This window comes from Ceratotherium simum, chromosome 23 (genome assembly GCF_057802395.1).
Source record: "Ceratotherium simum simum isolate JZ-2026a chromosome 23, ASM5780239v1, whole genome shotgun sequence".
Lineage (NCBI taxonomy): Eukaryota > Metazoa > Chordata > Mammalia > Perissodactyla > Rhinocerotidae > Ceratotherium > Ceratotherium simum.
The window spans coordinates 46,977,353-46,995,052 of NC_141922.1; the positions used below are offsets into that span (position 1 = coordinate 46,977,353).

The 17,700-nt window shown below is 41.1% G+C and overlaps 1 protein-coding gene across 2 annotated transcripts in view; it reads right to left on the reverse strand.

Moving 5' to 3' along the window:
- The window catches only part of NECAB1 (N-terminal EF-hand calcium binding protein 1), a 167,466-nt gene extending 150,162 nt beyond the window's left edge, over positions 1-17,304 (reverse strand). For both annotated transcript variants that reach the window (XM_004431156.3, XM_087447690.1), the window contains exons 1-2: positions 17,053-17,304; positions 9,767-9,791 (exon numbers count right to left, since the gene is read on the reverse strand). In XM_004431156.3, coding sequence (XP_004431213.1) covers positions 9,767-9,791; positions 17,053-17,151 — 124 coding nt within the window. In that variant the 5' untranslated portion in view covers positions 17,152-17,304. The remainder of the gene's footprint in view (positions 1-9,766; positions 9,792-17,052) is intronic.
- Positions 17,305-17,700: the final 396 nt, after the last annotated feature.

Here is a 17,700-nt window from a genome sequence, read left to right on the forward strand (position 1 = left end):
CCCCAGCCTAATCGTGAGAAAACCATCAGAAAAATCCCAATCGAGGGACACTGTATAAAATAGCAGACCAGTATTCCTCAAAACTGTCAAAAACGAGGAAAGTGTGAGAAACCGTCTCAACCAAGAGGATCCTAAATGTAATGTAGTATCCTGGATGGGATCTTGGAACAGAAAAAGGACATTAGGTAAAAACTAAGGAAATCTAATAAAGTATGGACTTTAGTTTATGTATCAATCAATATTGGCTCATTAATTGTAACAAATGTACCACATTAACGTAAAATGTTAATAATAAAGGAAAGTGGATGTCAGGTATATGGGAACTCTCTATATTAGCTTCACAGGTTTTCTGCAAATATAAAACTGTTCTAAAATAAAAAGTTTATTTAAAAAATATATATAATTGAGTGTGAAAATTATATAGAATTAAATAAAATACTTTAATATATTAAAAACTGACTCACCATGTTATCAACATGGTAAAATAGTTATGTTTATTCATATTAGATCTTGAAATCTACCATATTTAACTCAGTAATCAACTCAATAGATTCATTTTCTTAACCCTAGATAGTCTATGCTGGCTCTCATGTTTTCTACCGACTCTTCGGGAGGATGAAATATGTTTTATGTACCAGTGCTCATATAAGTAAAACTATGTTGACCTGTTATCTTGCAAAACACTTTTACTCTAAATTTTATTGACTGTATTCATTACAATAATTTAATGAAGTAGATATGTATTCTTACTTTTCTTTCCAAAGAAAACTGAAATACAACAAGGTTAAATAATTCAGATGTGGTCCTTGAAAGCACATCTCTTGGGACACATTTTTGGAAGGTGGTCATTAAAGCTGCCGTTCGTTTAAAATTTACCAAGTGCCCAGAAATCAGGTAGAAAACTGAATAATTCAGTCAGATGCTTGGCTCTTCACTGACTTGGTACCAAATATTTAGCTACTTTATCAGGAAAGCTTATTTCTTATATCAAAATATTTTTGTCATTTAGAATTGTATTGGGAATATGAAAAAACTGTCTGCATCTTGAGGGAATGAGTGTATATTAGTTTTTCATGGCTAGAAATGATGCGCTTCTACTTTAGTGAAAAAGATATCTGTTTAATGCCACTTCTATAGAGATTAACAATAGCATTTTAGGCGAGACTGAGAAAAAGCCAACAAAAAACACACCCCCATTTACTCAGCCTTTCGTAGAATGACAGATGAAACATTTGTTGGAGGAAAATTTAGTCATTTGTAGAGAATGTGGATTCAAAATTAGCAACGTAAAGAATATTCGATTTGTAGGCAAATTTTACTGCAAAATGAAAAATTAAATGTTTTAATATAGGTGTTAATATAGAAAAAGGAATACAATACATAGTTGAATTGCTTTCTTTTCCCCTCCTCCATACCTTCATTCCCAATGGATAATCACTGCTTCCCCAGCTAGTTTACCTTCCAAAAGAGGAATATCTGTTATTTTCGCCTGGTCACCAACTAATTTCCATTATTTTGGTAAAAATATTTTGATTTTTCCCTTGAGAGATCACTGGTCCTCTCTCTCACGCCAAGTATTTTAGGTGGGCTTTATGTACCCCACCCTACTCTAGGGGTGTGTACATAATCCCAGCCTGAAAAGTCCGTTCATTCCATCTCCCAGTTACTGCTTCAAGGATGGGCGTGTGACTCTAGTTGATCGATCAGAGAAAATCTTGAGATTTTTGCTAAAATTATTGTGGAAGAGACACTCTCTCTTTATTCTGACTTGTTGAACTGGTAGGATGCATTCCAGGAGCTATCTTTTCACTCCTGGTAAGACAGCCTACCTGAAAGTAAAACCAACCAGAGGAAAACCAAAATTGGGATGGAGAGAGAGGGAGGGACACAGCGAAAGAGGAAGTGATTCCTGAACACCTAGATACAACTATGCCTGAAGCTATATCATTTCCCGGGTATTTCAATTACAAGAGCCAACAAACTCCCAACTTTACCTGGATTGGATTTTTGTCACTTTAAACTGAATTGGTCCTGATTGATAACCATCTTTTTTTTTTCTGGCTATCTCAATTTCTACTCATCTTTAGAAATTTATTTGAGGACAGTTATTCCACAGGCTTACCCAGGCTACCCGGAGCCCAAATACTTCTTCCTCCTCTGACTCTTACACATTAGTGTATTTACCATTCATTTGGTTTAGTGATACCTCTTGTATTGTTGATGACGTTATTATTCAATTTTCTCCGTGTTTATGACCATTTATCAATAAGATGCTAAGCTCTCAGAAGACAATGTTGTCCAATACCCATTCCCCACCTCAGATCCCTAAGAGTTTGGAGGTCATTGACTAAGTTTTCTCCAGATCTGTTAGCAAAAATCTAAGAAGAGTTACCTTCATTACACAAATATACCCTTTGTCCTAGCAACAGAAGCCTTGCAAGGGCTCACAGTTCTTAGTCAGCCTTCCATAGCTGATTCACAAAGTGAAGAAGTCATATCTTTAGGACTTATACAAAATTAAGGAAGGCAGAAGGGAACTGATATGTGTTGAATATTCACAATATACTAAACAAAATCCTCGGGCTTTACATATATTTACCCTGCTTATTCCTCACAATAGCCCTGCTAATTTAGTCTTATTATTCCTTCTTTAAAAAAGAGGAAACAAGCTCAGAGAGGCTAATTAATTTGTCCAAGATCACACCCTGGTAAATGTATACTAAGGTTTATACATTTTTTTATCTTTGTATCTCACCACCTAGCACAGTGTCTGGCATATAAAGGGCAGTCATAAAATGCTAGGAAAATAAATGAACAAATGAATGAATGAATGAATGAGCAAACACACAAATGATAGAGCCAAGACTAAGGGCTGTCTTTTTTGGTTCTAAACCTCCCTCGTACCATGCCACCTCCAAACAGGATCATAGCCAAAACAATTCCATACATTTTTGCTGTTTGTTTTTAAATTACACTGAATTACTTAGCATTATTCACGTGGAAAAATTATACTTCTAGATTTCAACAGCATAAGTCTGCTAAGAGATGAGCCACAGTACACAAAGCATTCTGGGCTAAGCCCTAGGACTTTCGGGTTAGAGGGGAATCTGGATATAACTCATACTTACTCTCTCAGTGTCTTTGAACAAGTTACCTATATCTCAGATTACTCGGTGATAAAATTAGGATAATGATATTAACTTCCTTGTAAGATTATTATGGAGAATAAATGAAATTATACCTCGCATAGCTTCTGGCATATAGTAATCCTTTGCTAGGGTTATTTATTGTTATTACTGTAATATTATTTTCTTTTGAAGTCTGAACCAATTTTCTCATGGCCATGTAAGTCTTGGTAACGTACAGGCTATTATATTTTTAGCAATTTAGGTGTGATTTAGAATATTAAGGAAAATGGCAGAAACACCACTTATTAACAGAGCAATTGATATTCATAAGTAAGCTCTCATAACTAAAAGTGACCCCAGTATTACAAACAAGCACACATAAGAAATTATATTAGGATTATTGGTTTGCAAAAAATGGAAAATGCTAAATGGCCAGGGAAAACGTAGGACAAGCCCCAGAGCAGCTGGGGGCCTTAGCAAGGTTATCACCGACAGACCTCTGGGCACTGCCCGCTGAACAATTCAGCACCAGGGGGAGGGCGGGCCAGACACTGTGATCGACAATCTCACCAAATAAGAATAACAGTTAGAACAGAAAATGAAAATAGGTAACACTTATTAAGAACTTTTTAAGGGCCAGACACCTTTCCAAGGAATTTGTATATATTATCTCATTTAATTTTCCAGTGAGTCTGTGAGAGAGGCATTGTCTTTATCTCCATTTTACAGATGAAAAATTTAAGTCACTTGCCCAGATCACAGAGTAAGTGGAACAGGGATTCGAACCCAGGTAATCTGAGTGCAGAGTCATAAGCTTAACCATCAGTGCTATGTGCCTCCTGGATCCAGATGGAGTTGAGGAGATGACTACAGTGCAGAGCAGAAAGGGAAAGGAATTCTGGGCTGCCAACCCGTATTTCTGGGTTACAGAAAGCACTTAATGTAGAAGCCATATTTTAGGGTAGATACTTGTCTATACGCTCCGGGGTCTGATTTCTGAGCCTTTGGCTGCCCAGGGCTCAGTAATTTGAATCTAAATTTTCTATTTCTTTCTGTGACAGCTGATAAGCCAAGCTATGTAAAGATAAGAATTTTCACAGTTTTCTGTTTCTGGCAGAAAAGCAACACATTTATGAGCTTGAAACTGCTCTACATTTTGGGGGAAAAAAGTGCTATAGAAATAGAAAATTTGTTTTCCTTTATTTTATTAAAAAACAATCATTACAGTCAGAACTTGCACTCACGCACCCCCACATTCTGCACTGCTTGAGGGGCCACTTCTTCAGATAGGGTCGTTGTCAGGGCATGAATCACTCTTACTAGACTTTCCTTTTACTTTCAAGCTGCTATGGGTGTAGTTGAAAAGTCTGCAAGTCTGTCTAGGCCCGAGAGTAACCAAGTGTCTGGGGCCGTCTGGGACCCCCGCTGCTCTTTGATCAGTTCTCTGAGGCTCAGCTGCACTAATTCTCCCCAAACAGTTTGAGAAAATAGTGAGGAATTAGGAAATAAAGATCAGCCTTATGCCAATAATCCTGATTTCCAGGGCCCCACCCTTAGTCTTTTCATCCTTACTGGAGCCAGGAGCCCTGAATAGACAGTCAGAGGGCTGTGGAGCCCAGCGGGGGCCAGTGATGCCTGACTGAGGAGCTCATGTCCAAGGCTAGCCTTGTAGGAGATGCAGGAGCAGATCCACAGCCCTCCGGCTGGTACTCTCAAGTTCTCGGTCTGCAGGGAAAATACTCCCACTCATCCAACCTTTGTTTCACCCATATTTTTACATGTTAACTGAATAAACCAAACATTGGGCAACCAAACTGAAAGGCTCTTACCAATTCTCACTTAATCCATTAACATGGGTTATATAATGATATACTGAAGTCTTCAAAATATTCCAAACACACAAATACAACGTCTACTGTTCTTAGACTAGGGTTTTGTATTTTGTTTTTTGTTTTTTCCCCCAAAGCCCCCGTACATAGTTGTATGTCATAGTTGCACATCCTTCTAGTTGCTGTATGTGGGACGCGGCCTCAGCACGGCCAGAGAAGCGGTGCGGCAGTGCGCTCCTGGGATCCGAACCCCCGGCAGCCAGTAGCAGAGCACCCGCACTTAACCGCTAAGCCACGGAGCTGGCCCTAGACTAGGATTTTTAAAGCCATTATTTTCTTGAAGTGGATTAGTCATTCAAAGAGTCTTAACTCTTTCAGATTACCAAGGAAGCATTTAGTGCATTAAATCAATAAAACTATTGTGTATTGGGGAATCAGGACATATTCAAGATCTTTGCAAATTCAGTTACAACTATAATTATTCTCATGCATGTGTATACTGAAGTATATGTGATATATAATAAAGTGAAAGATCACCAAATTTGGAGTCAGAGCAACCTGGGTTCAAGAATCCTGGTTCTGCTGTTAACATACAGTGTAACCTGGAGAAATTATTTAACGTCTCTGAGCTTCATTCACTTCATTCAAACAATGCATAAATAGGGTCCAGCCGGGCGGCATAGCTGTTAAGGTCACGCGCTCCGCTTTGGCGACCGGGGGTTCGCAGGTTCAGATCCCGGGCGCAGACCTACACACTGCTCATCAAGCCATGCTGTGGCATCCCACACATAAAAAAAATGGAGGAAGATGGGCACAGATGTGAGCTCAGGGCCAATCTTCATCAGGAAAAAGAGGAGGATTGGCAACGGAGGTTAGCTCAGGGCTAATCTTCCTCACCAAAAAAAAAAAAAAAAGAGAGAGAGAAATAATAAAAATAACTAAAAATATTGAGCAATTACTACTATGTGCGAGATCAAGACTAAGTGTTTTAGAGGCAGAATCTCTCACTTAATTCTCAGGACAATTTAATGGGAGAAGTAATATTATCCTCTTTCACAGATGAGGAAACTGAGGCAGGGGAAGTTGAGTAACTTGCTCACCATCATAAAACTAAAGCCTGTGTTCTTCCCACGGCTCTAAACTGTCTATTCTGTAGACTTTTCAAAATGACTGAAGACAATGCATATACCTAGAGAAGGGCTTAGCCCACATATGTCCTCAATACGTTTTACTAACACTATTAATTAATAAACAACAGATAAATAACAACAATGCTGGTTTGATGAACTGATATATACAATTGTGTTTCTTCTTCAGTTTTCAAGGTCAAATTGTTGGTTATGCACTTCTTACAAACAGATTCACAAACATTTATGGAGCACCTATGTCGTGGCAGGCATTCTGCTCCCCACTGTGGGTCTGCAGCTGTGTGAAACAAGCCCTGTCTCTGCCCTCACAGGTCACCATGTATGGGCTGCGGGAGTGGACTGAAGGCCACCGAGGAGAAATGTAACCATCTCCTAAAGAGATCAGTCCTTAAATTGGATCAAAAGCACAGCCCACCTATTTGCTGATGGAGAACAGCAGGTAGAGAACGGCGGCACATCTCAGCAAGTGCACATCAACAGGAAGAATCAGATGGTGTTCTTCACCACTACGAGCCTTTTCATTCTGCTTTTTTCCAAGGCTAAAAAAATCTTTTTGCAAATTTTACAAATACCAGTGTATCATTTCCATTTTCATTCAACCTCATACATGTAAGCTTTCTTGGGAGTTTTGCATTTCTAGGTTTAATTCTGGGTTCTTTAGATGGAAGCACTCACATCTCTCCTAAGCAATCCTACTATGAGGTCTATCTTTATGTCTAGGATCCTAGCCTATGATTTAAAAACAACCAAAACCAAAAATCTCTCTAAGACACCATTATTATAGCTAATCACTAATCATGTATTTTTTTTCCCATTTTTCCAGTAGCTTCTCTTTCATGCTAGATAGATTCCAAAAACTAAATCTGTAGTCTGGCAGGCTAACCATTACACCGCTATCACCTCGTATCCCCTTGTTATTCCATCACCAGTTATGCAGTCCACAAGGGAGTCGATCATACAAGGGTCTGCTACCCAGAGATCAAATACGTGTAGCAGCTGTTTATTTGCAAGTACAGAATATGATGAACACATGGTATGGAAGGATGTTTTTTAATGCTGGTATCTTCTCATTTACATTAGATTATCCACTATCCTTTTTCCATTTTTCCATTCTGCACCTGTGATAAATAGACTTTTTTCCCCACTAAACTTCACTGAAATAGAAATGACTAGAATGTCATCAAGTGTCTCCAATAGCCAAGGCACCACAACATAAAAACAGCTCAAGGTTTCAGTACTAAGAGTGATAATATTAATCATAATAATAGCAGAAAATGAGCAGGTACAAGTTCTTACTATGTGCCAGGCACTGCCTGGGGACTTTACATATATTATCTCAATTATTATTCATAATAACACCATGACATAGGTCGATGTTGTTATCTCCATTTTATAGATGAGAAAGCTGAGGGTGCAGAGTTTGTTACTTACCCAAAGCCACCAAGCTAGGTGACATAACTGTGATTTAAATCCAAACAAGCCTGACTCTGCCCTGCCCCCACTTTACACTGGGAATGAGGGAGAAGAGCAATAATGGAGTGGAAAGTCCTTAATCATTATTAACTCATTACACACACACCCACTGAGCACCTAGTACTGGCTGGGCACAGGTCTACTCATGAGCCAAGTTCCTTGCCCTGGAGAGGCATGTTCAGCTTGGAGAAGTAGAATCTCCACAAACAACTGACGTCCTCACCACAGGGCAATAATCGGTAGACGCCAAAGTGTGGAGGGCACAGAGAAGGTGGGGCCCTGCCGGGGGCACCTGGGGAAGGCATCCTAGATGAGGTATCTTCTGAGCAGGCATGCAAGCAATACATGAGAGTTCTCAAGCTGGCTAAGCATGGAAAGGTTAGAGCAGGTGGAGATCAAAGCTGGGACAACAGCACAGAGGAGTGGCGGATGGGGAACCGCGAGCACAGCAGAGGGCTGCAGAGCAGGGTGCCTGGTGGAGACTGTGGGAATAAGAGCAGAAGGGCAGGCAGCTTTGACAGCACATTAGGCTCAGGCATTAGGACGGGAGCAAGGAGGGGAGAGGTATCATATAAGGGGAGGAGGCAGGTGAGGAAATATGGGACCAAACAGGACCACACGGGGCTGCCAGTGCAAGTGACCACTCTACAGAGCATAACATATGCAATTGCCATAAAATCCAATAAATCATGTGAACTGGTTTTCCAGGTGCTTTTTATTACAACTACAGATTATGATAGGGGGCCACCAAAGAGGCAAGTTTTGTTGGAAAGAAGAGTGGTAGATACAAAGGTAACAGTGATCCTCAGTAGGAGCCTTGGGCTCCAAGGAAAGGAAGGTGGAGCTTGAGAGAACGAGGAACTTGGGTAGAGAGGGAGAAAAATCATTTCTGAGCTGGAAAGGGCTGCTGAAACACGAGGCAGGCAGCATGGAGACAGACGAGTGATTCGGCTGTGCTTTCAGCATCACTGGGGCTGGATATCAGGCATAAGGGCAATGGGCGGGACGAGGAGACAAGGTGAGAGCGTCATCCCATCTGTCTTAAAATTAATCAAGTGGTTCAAGTGAAAAAAATGCCCCTTTGAACTGATAATACATCAATCATTGCAACATCGTTTGAGAAAACATTTTGATGGGCAGGCTCAGTCATGTATTACGAGGATTTGGGACACTATTTTACTGCTCCTTGGGTTAATATATTTTCTGTTGGTGGAAAGGTGCACAGTGCCAGTCAAGCTTTCCTTGGTCTGGCTGCTTAACGGCTAACTAGACTACAACATACGTCTTTAAACTGTCAGATCTGGACTCTGCCTATAATCTCTCCCCATAGATAAGAACCCGTATTTCAAGAAAAGGAAAGTACTCTTTGTATCCTAAATTGGTCAAGACGCTCTTGTCAAGAATATAGCTCTATTGTGTACTTACACTACAGCAAAAGAATAAACTCAATAAGCTCTGATTTGGTATTCTATGCAACAAAATTTGCAGTAGGAAAAAGGAGTCAAAAGATATTGCTTATGACAGCTTATAATTGGACTTTGTGTAGGCATCATTTAAACTGTATTTCCCTTGATGTAGCAATGTTTCCTTTTAGTTTCTCCTACTTTTCTGTCTCTATAGATTATCACTTCCACTGCACACACTTCAAATGGAAGAGCTATGGCCAAGAGCCAAAGAGTAGAGATAAGTCTGGCAATGCATGCTGCCAGGTAACCATCTTAGAGTACAGCAGGAGCCCTCAAGGGCTATGAAGTTCAGTGTGGAAAGCCTAGACTTTGGTGCCACACAGACCTGGGTTCAAGTCTCAGAGCTACATCTTATTAACTCTAAGACATAATGCATGCAAAGCGCTTGGCCCAATGTCTGGCACACAGTAGACACTCAACAAATAGAAGCTGTTATTACTTTAAAATTAATTTAAAGCATAAAACGGAAAAGCCAGAGCCCAAGTATGATGGCTTCTTACTTCAAAGGCATAAATTCTGTCTCCCTGTCAAATGTAAACACCTCTGTCAACTTCTCACAAATATCTGGAGCCATGAACTTGCCTAAAACTCTTACTACCACAAGAAACTGACATTCTATGTGTCAATTTCTTGGGTTCTCCTCTCGCTTCCATATTATTCCTTATGAAGTGATCTAAAAGTTAAGAGATTAATAAATAGAAACTGTAGATTTTTGGTCTTACCATTTTTGTCTGCTCTCCTCAGTATCTGGAAAAGATAAAGGAAAAATTTTATCACCACTTTTTGTAAGTATTGCAATGGACATTATACTCACACATAATTCATTATTATTAAATAAAAGAAGTTCCAATTTTAAATAAATATTTCCCAATTGAGATCTTTCTTTATAACAGTCAAAAACTGAAAACAACCCAAATGTCTATCAACAAGTGAATGGACCAAGTAGCCATGGTATATCCACATAATGAATACTACTGAACAATAAGAAGGAAGGAGCTCTTGATACCCACAACAACTTGGATGGATAACAAAGTAATTATGCTGAGTAAAAAACCTAAACACAAAAGAATACCTACCATATGATTCCATGTGCATAAAATTCTAGAAAATGCAAACTAACCTACAGTGACAGAAAGCAAATTAGGGTTTGCATAGGAATGAGCAGGGCAGGGAGGACTGGATTACGAGAGGACGTGAGGAAACTTTTTGGGGTCATAGACATATTTATTATCTTGATTGTGGCAATGGCCTCACAGGTGTTTATATATGTAAAACTCATCAGTGTTTCACTGTGCAATTTAATGTAAGTCAATCATATCAATAAAACTGGGAATAAAGAGAAACAAAATAAATTGTGGATAAATAGAAGCTAACATGTCTATATTATATCTTCCATGCATTAATTATATGATCTTGGACCCATTTTAAATCATCTTTGATGGATATGATACCATCCAGTATCTCTGGTAATGATCTCCAATTTTCTTCTGAGAAACCAATCTTTCCCCTACTGTCAGCCCATATGCTCCAGGGTTGGGCAGAGAACGCAGGCCTGGCAAACAGGGTGTCAGATCCCTCAGGGACAGTGACTACTCAGGCATGAGCATAGTAAGGCCAGTGAACCATAGGCCATGGTTTTTCTTGAGTTGTCAAGAAGGATACACTTTTGTTCTGCTGGGTTTGAACCTGGGAAGACACAGTTAAGGAGCTGCTGTCAGCCTCTTTGTTATCATATACATCATGGGTTGAACTGTGTCACCCAAAACCAAATGTTGAAGTCCTAACCTCCAGTAACTGTGAATGTGACCTTGTTTGGAAATAGGGTCTTTGCTGATGTAATCAAATTAAAATAATGTCTTACTGGATTGTGGCGGGCCCTGAATCCAGTGACTGGTGACTTTATAAGGATAGAGAGATTCAGAGATGCAGGGACACAGAGAAGGTGGCCGTATGATGATAGAAGCACATACTGAAGTCACGCAGCTGCAAGTCAAGGAATGCGAAGACGGATGGCTACCACCAGAAGCTGGGAGAGAGGCATGGAATAGATTCTCCCCAGAGCCTCCAGAAGGAGCACGGTCCTACCCACACCTTGATTTCACCCTTCTCGCCTCCAGAAATGAGAGAATAAATTCTATTTTTTAAACCACCTCTTGGTAGTATTTTATTATGGCAGCCCTAGGAAATTAATACAATATATAACCTAGAAATAACCAACACTCAAGAAAGCAATGTCCAGAGACTGGGTCCTGATGACACTCTCTGAGCCCCTGATCAAGCCACCCCGACAGGATGAGCTCTGCTTTTCATTATGGGAGCCAATCAATATACTGTTATTTTTTTTTAATCTTAAGATAGTTTGGGTTATTTTTTCTGTTAGCAATCAATATACTGTTATTTTTTTTTAATCTTAAGATAGTTTGGGTTATTTTTTCTGTTAGCAACAATGAAATTAGCCCTAACTGATACTGTATACTGATAGAAAAAAATCTGGATAATATAATACATAGCTATGTTATATACAGTACCAAAGAAATATCTCTTTACCATATTGCAAAGACAACGTTTAATCATGAGAAAAGGGCACTTGAGGATCATTTTTCCTGAGCAATACGTAGTTATGGTTAAGTAACCAGAGCTACTCGTATACGTAGGTCATCACTTCTTGGTGGCCAGCTTGAAACATGAGCATAGTTTTTAATTTCCAAAGTTGCCTGTTTTACTGCTTTCCACTATAGAAACATTACCCTTATTTCCTTCTGTTGACTTCATGAAAATGAGGTATGGACAAATCTAATCATTATTACAATGTGCTTTATTACAAAATACTAATATTGTTACTGAAAATCTTAGCACTGAAAAACTCCCAGCAGATACATATCACCCTGACTTGCATGCATAAGAAGTTGGTCCCTTTTTAAAACTAAATTTATTTAATTATTGCAAGAGGACTACATTCAGTAGTAAGAGCTTCTATGCTTAGAGCAGAAAGAGACACAAATTCTTTTTACTCCACAGAGGTAATTTCTAGTGGAGACTTTGGGGACCCATCTCCATCATAACCGGCTTCTCCCCCTCCTCTGAAACCATGAAGCCCCAGCCGAGAGTCAGGGAGGCACGAAGCACCGTCTATTTCTTACCTTTAATATACTCTAAGATGCTGTTTCAAGCTCTACTGTGTCCTTATGAGTTCGAAGTGACTAGAATAGGAAGAACCACACACCAGAGACTTGGACCTAGGACTTCTGTCATTTCATTTTATAAAGAACTATCTTAAATAGCATTCAGCCTCTTAGAGATGAAATTAAGATAGTCCCTTTTGTTATTAAGACAGCTTTTTGTAATTAAATATGAACAGGACTGTCTCTGCTGCAAATTTCGCCTCTGAGCCCACAGACTAATAAAAAATGTACTGCAGATGAGTACTGAGTTCATTACATTATGCTACCACAGTAATCTGGATCAGCTAATCTTATTGGTTGCTTGTCACAAGATAGATAGTAAATAGATTTAAACATTAGTCAGACTTAAAGCTTAAATGCAGGTGATGCTATGTTTTTGCAACAATTTAAGGATTATCAAATAGCATCCTTTACCCAAAAGATATTCTTTAATGGCCTTGACTGAAATTCTTCACTTTTCACTTTAAGTTATTGAATGCAGGTGTTAAAATGCAAATGTTATCTTGGAGGCATAAAATATTGACATTATCACCATTCACTGAACTAATATTCTCTAAGTGCCTCCTCCCATGTACCAGGTTAAAATTAGGTAATGAGATGAGCTGGTCAGTTGCTTAGTGGACACCTGAGAGACTGAGATACAGGGCAGGGAGTCGGGATTCATCCAGAACACAGAGTACCATGCAGAAGGGGAGACCTCGTTGGTGAGTCATAGTGTGTGGCCTGGACATCTGGCAGGTAGTTTTGCTATCAGGCCACTAAATCACCTCGAGATAGGATGCAGGGAACTGGGCACTGAAAGATGGATGGAGAAAAGATCATCAGGTCAACTTTCATCTTCTCAGTTTTGCCTAGTGTAGGCCTTGTGGAGGAAAACAACGTTTAATGTACGATAACAGTAAAACCAAGTTTTCCTTATTTCTGTTGTTTCCTGAAACTAGTAGAGTAGCATTTGCCTTGCCAACTAGGGTAGACAATAATGGGGCTAAGTGTCATTCTCCCAACTGGACAATCTCAAATAATCAACTGTGCAAGTTGATTAATCTCACTCAAATAATCAACTGTGCATCAGGCAAGATAGGAGGCGTGGAGCTATAACAGAGTTCAGTCCTAGAACCACTGCCCCTGGAAAGTGTCTGCTTTGTCAGTCCTCTGTCAATGTCACCTCTCATACAGATGAGTACACACAGGGCTTTGGAATGAAGCATCTTTGCAAGGAGAAACTATTACTCATTCCCACGAAGCCCCTGACCATCCAGGCACCGTGCCTTTTGTTCAGGGTATCATGGGCGTGCTTGGTTGGGGGAAGGGAGGGAAGACAAGCAGTCAAGTCATCTCTCTCCCTGGCAACCTTTCCGGCCCCACTTGCCTCACCACTTCCCTTCCATTTGAAAATCAAAGGAAAACTGTTTGGAAGACGACAGTGTCATCAAGCCGGTAAAGTCGCAACTAACTTCTTTTGGGATTTATCTTGTTTTCAAGGATGAGCTGAAGATTTGCTTTTCTCTCTTTGCACCGTAGCAGAGTTGATTAAGGTAATGACTCAAAAGAGGGCCTATACAGGCTATACAGACTATATTCTAAATTAGAGTTCATTCTCTGTTATCTGGAATGCTACAACCTGGGAAAAGATAGTATACTGGTGTAAAAAGGAAAATCATGGTCATCTCCTCTTGGTCCTTCCATGTTGCTGCCCTCTGGAACCAGTTCAGCCCCTCTCCTGTGGGTGGCAGGTGTGCCCCATGCAAAGACACTGCACTGGCCTCAGTGTGCACGCATGCCTTGTCACAGCACTGGGTTTTCTAAGTCCCCCACTAGGTATTCAAGAGTATTTATGATGAATTGATGCTTAATTGTCATTTTTTTAGAAAGAAAATCATATAAGTTAGATTTATGAAGAAATACTCCCTGTATCAGTTTGTGGGTTTGGCTGCTGTTATTTATGAATTCAACATGGAACACTGATGTAACAATAATAGTTCGAATTTATATATCACATTTCCCTTTTTTCCCTCAGTTTTCTGTCCTATGAACTCATTTCATACTCACAACAACTTTAGAATTAAGTATCATACTCATTATTATTGCTGATTTGGAGATAAGGAAAATGAAGCAAAAGCCAACAGTTGTGGTAAATCTTTCTCTGATTTTCTGATCTATGGCTAGTTTCCAACCAGCTGGACATGTCTAGTCATGTCATTAACAGTATCCTCAAAAGCAGTTTAAATCATTTCTTACAGGATTGATTATTCCAGTGGCATTGGAATATAAATCAAAGTTTTCCTCAAATTTGGAAATTAGTTTAAGTGATGCAGAAGCATCTAATTGGTTTCATTTCTTGGAACAGGGAATATCTACTAATTATCATCTGAATAGAATTCAAAAAGCAATCTTTCTTAGCAGTGCCACTAGAATATATTAAAACCAATCAAATAAAAATGTGTATTTATATATCATATTTTATTTTTGCTAAAAGCAATATGATCCAGAAATGAATAATTCAAAAATTCCTAAGTAACAAATCCTTTTTCACGGCACATATTTCTCCAGAGTGCTAGATTTTTCACAAAATATCTTGAAGAAAAGTGTAAACAAAATCTTTTCTACTAGAGATAAAATCCAGTGGTAGGTTTTTTTGAGACTCTAACATTTTACTGGCAAACAAGCATGTCAACACCTCTCATGTGAAATCAGTTTCATATTTTTATTTTTAAATTCTAGAGACAGATATAAGAAGACAAGGCTTTCCTATTCATAGACCTCAAGTTCCTTTAGGACAAGGACCTGATGCTGTTTATTTACAGAACTTGTGAACAGTCATGCATATATAATAATAAATGATATTTTAATTTCCTCTTTTTTTCTTTTTTTTTAAATAGCAGTTTGAATACTTGGGCCAAGTTGGTGTGTGTGTCGGGGATCATGACTTTCCATTTATCTAGCTTCAATCCATTCATCTCCAGTGTCACCGGGATTTGTTAACTGCTTTAAAAAAGTCACAGGAAAGCACTTGGCATCCTGGGGGACAGAGTGCAGATCAGGTCAGAAGGAATGGAGAGCCCTCTTGCCCTCCCTGAATCAGTTTCACGGCAGCTTAGCCATCAACCTCATAAGAGACGAGACTTTCAGGGGCCCTGACTCACTCTGTCCCCAAGGATTTCCTTCTCAAGTGTGCTGTGGTGCCTCCTCCTTCTCCCAGCTCAGTTCGTTGAGGGCTTTGTGGCTCTGAACAGCAGGACTTAAAAGAAATAATATCAGCCAGTTAAACCATTAGCACCAATAACATCATCTGATTGACCCAAGCCAAGCAAAGAGAGTGCTCACGAAGAATAAGATACTTAACAATCCTGCTGAGGGAAGGAATGGGCATCCAACACGTGTTTTGGCGAGAAGATGGCAGAGCCCAGAATGCCTGGATCCTCAGGTGGAACCACACGAGGATGAGGGGAGAAGGCTGCCCGGAGACACAGAGGAATCCTGTCTATATCTTTTGCCTTACATCAGGTTTAAGTATTCATAGGGTTTTCTCTCCCAATCAAAAAATTCCAGCTAATCCATTCAAAATGAACTTGGGAGGGTTCCTTGCCCCACTCCCTTATCTTCATTATCTCTGCCTCACCATTTTGTTACCCATAATTTTATTTCCTCATATTTTCATCTCTCCACAAATAAATGTATTTGGCCTCTGGTCCCCTCACTTGGATTTTAATATGAACTGATAACTCAGAGAAGGGTAGAGGAAAGAGGATGCAGCACCCCTCAATGCCCTTTGCCCATTTTCTGTTATGCCTAAACAAGAAGCGGCCAGAATTGTCCCCACTGAGCCAGAAACTACCTCGGGGGACAGCAGGAATGTGACAACTGAGGGGCTGAGAGAGCCAAGAGTTGGCGCAGTCAACTGAGGGACAGGAAAATCACGAATACAAAAGGCAGAAAAAAGCTGTGCAACAGGGTGAGAATATAGAGAACAAAAACAGCAGGAAGGGAGAGTAAAGCAAAATTGAAAAATAAATAATAAATAAAACTGCTATAGAGAAACCACAGCAAGAGGGCAGAAAAATAGCAGAGAGAGGAAAAGAAAGAATGATCATCATATCAGAGAAATGGAGGAAGGGAATCAATACCCAAGCAACAGAGAGGACCAGAGGAAGGGCAGTCCAAAGCTAGAATTGATGCAGACAATAACAGTGATTACAAGTTGGAGAGGTACAGGGTAGCAGAATAACAGGGATGAAAAACGAAAAAATGGGAGATGGGAGGTGGCAGTGAAAAAAGAATCATCATGAAAGAGATCTTTCATAGCCACGGCTGTAAAAAGACAAACAAATGTGATTTCGAAGTAATTGTTTTCCGAGAGAGCTGGGGGAGGACGGTGGGGCTGGCTTCCCCTGGTCACCTTAGAGCATCTGCGAGATTGGGGGCTGCCAACAGAGCACAGTGGAGATGAGCTGGGACGATGCTCCCTCACCCCCTCATCCCCCTTTAAAACGCCCTATTCGCCCGAATGCATCCTGCTGTATTTACAAATCTAGTCTCTCTCCGAAACCCACACTGTTGGGAAATCTAACTTTCAGAATTCTTCAAGGGTTGTGAAGCCCCAAGCTGCAGGTCTATGACAGCCCTTTTTACAAGCTGAGTGGGGTCATTTCTCTGCCATTTGCCTCGGTGGTTTTCCAGGGGGAGAGGGGAGCGAGGTAGGAGGTAGTTCTCGCCGGTGTTCCGGGGTCAACACCCTGGCTGATCAGCGCCCGGACCGACCCCCTTCCTCCCGGGGAAGAGGAGAGACGCTGGGGACCACCAGCCCAACTCCTGCCCGCTGTACTTACGTCGAGGAAGATGGACATGCCTTTGGACAGCTGCAGGGCAGAGCTGAGCTCTTGCGAGGAGTTGTTGGAGGACGGCGACGTCTCCTGGGAGTCCTCCATCCTCGGGCGCCCTGGCGCCGCACCGCTGCCTGGCCGCGCCCGCCCTCGCGGCTCCCCGGCCGCCGTCCTCGCGGCTCCCCGCGCTCCCTCCGGGCTCCGGCCTCCGCGCTCCCGCGCCGCCTCGCGCCGCCCCTGCCCGCGCGGACGGCGCCCGGAGCCGGCTCAGCCCCGCCTGCAGCAGCTCGCCCATCCACCTCTGGGGCCTCCGCCCGCCCCGCGGCAGCCCACGTGCCGCGAGGGAGGAGGCGGCCCAGCCGGAGAGGGAGAACAGATGGAAGGGCGTCCGTCCAGAGCAGGCACAGCGCGGAGTAGTACGCCCGCGAGCGCAGCCCAGGGTGGAAACCACATGAGTTAGAGGGTTTCAAAGAGGTTTTGCCAACTTTGCTTTTGTCCAAGCGGACCTGTCTGCCCCATCCTCCCCTAAGGCAGGTAGGTTAATCGATGCCACCAGTTAACGAAGAGCTGGATTACTGTAGGGGTTTACCACCTAGTGTTGGAATCTTCAGAGGTCTGGGTTCCAAACCAGCCTCGGTTACTTTGTTATCTTGT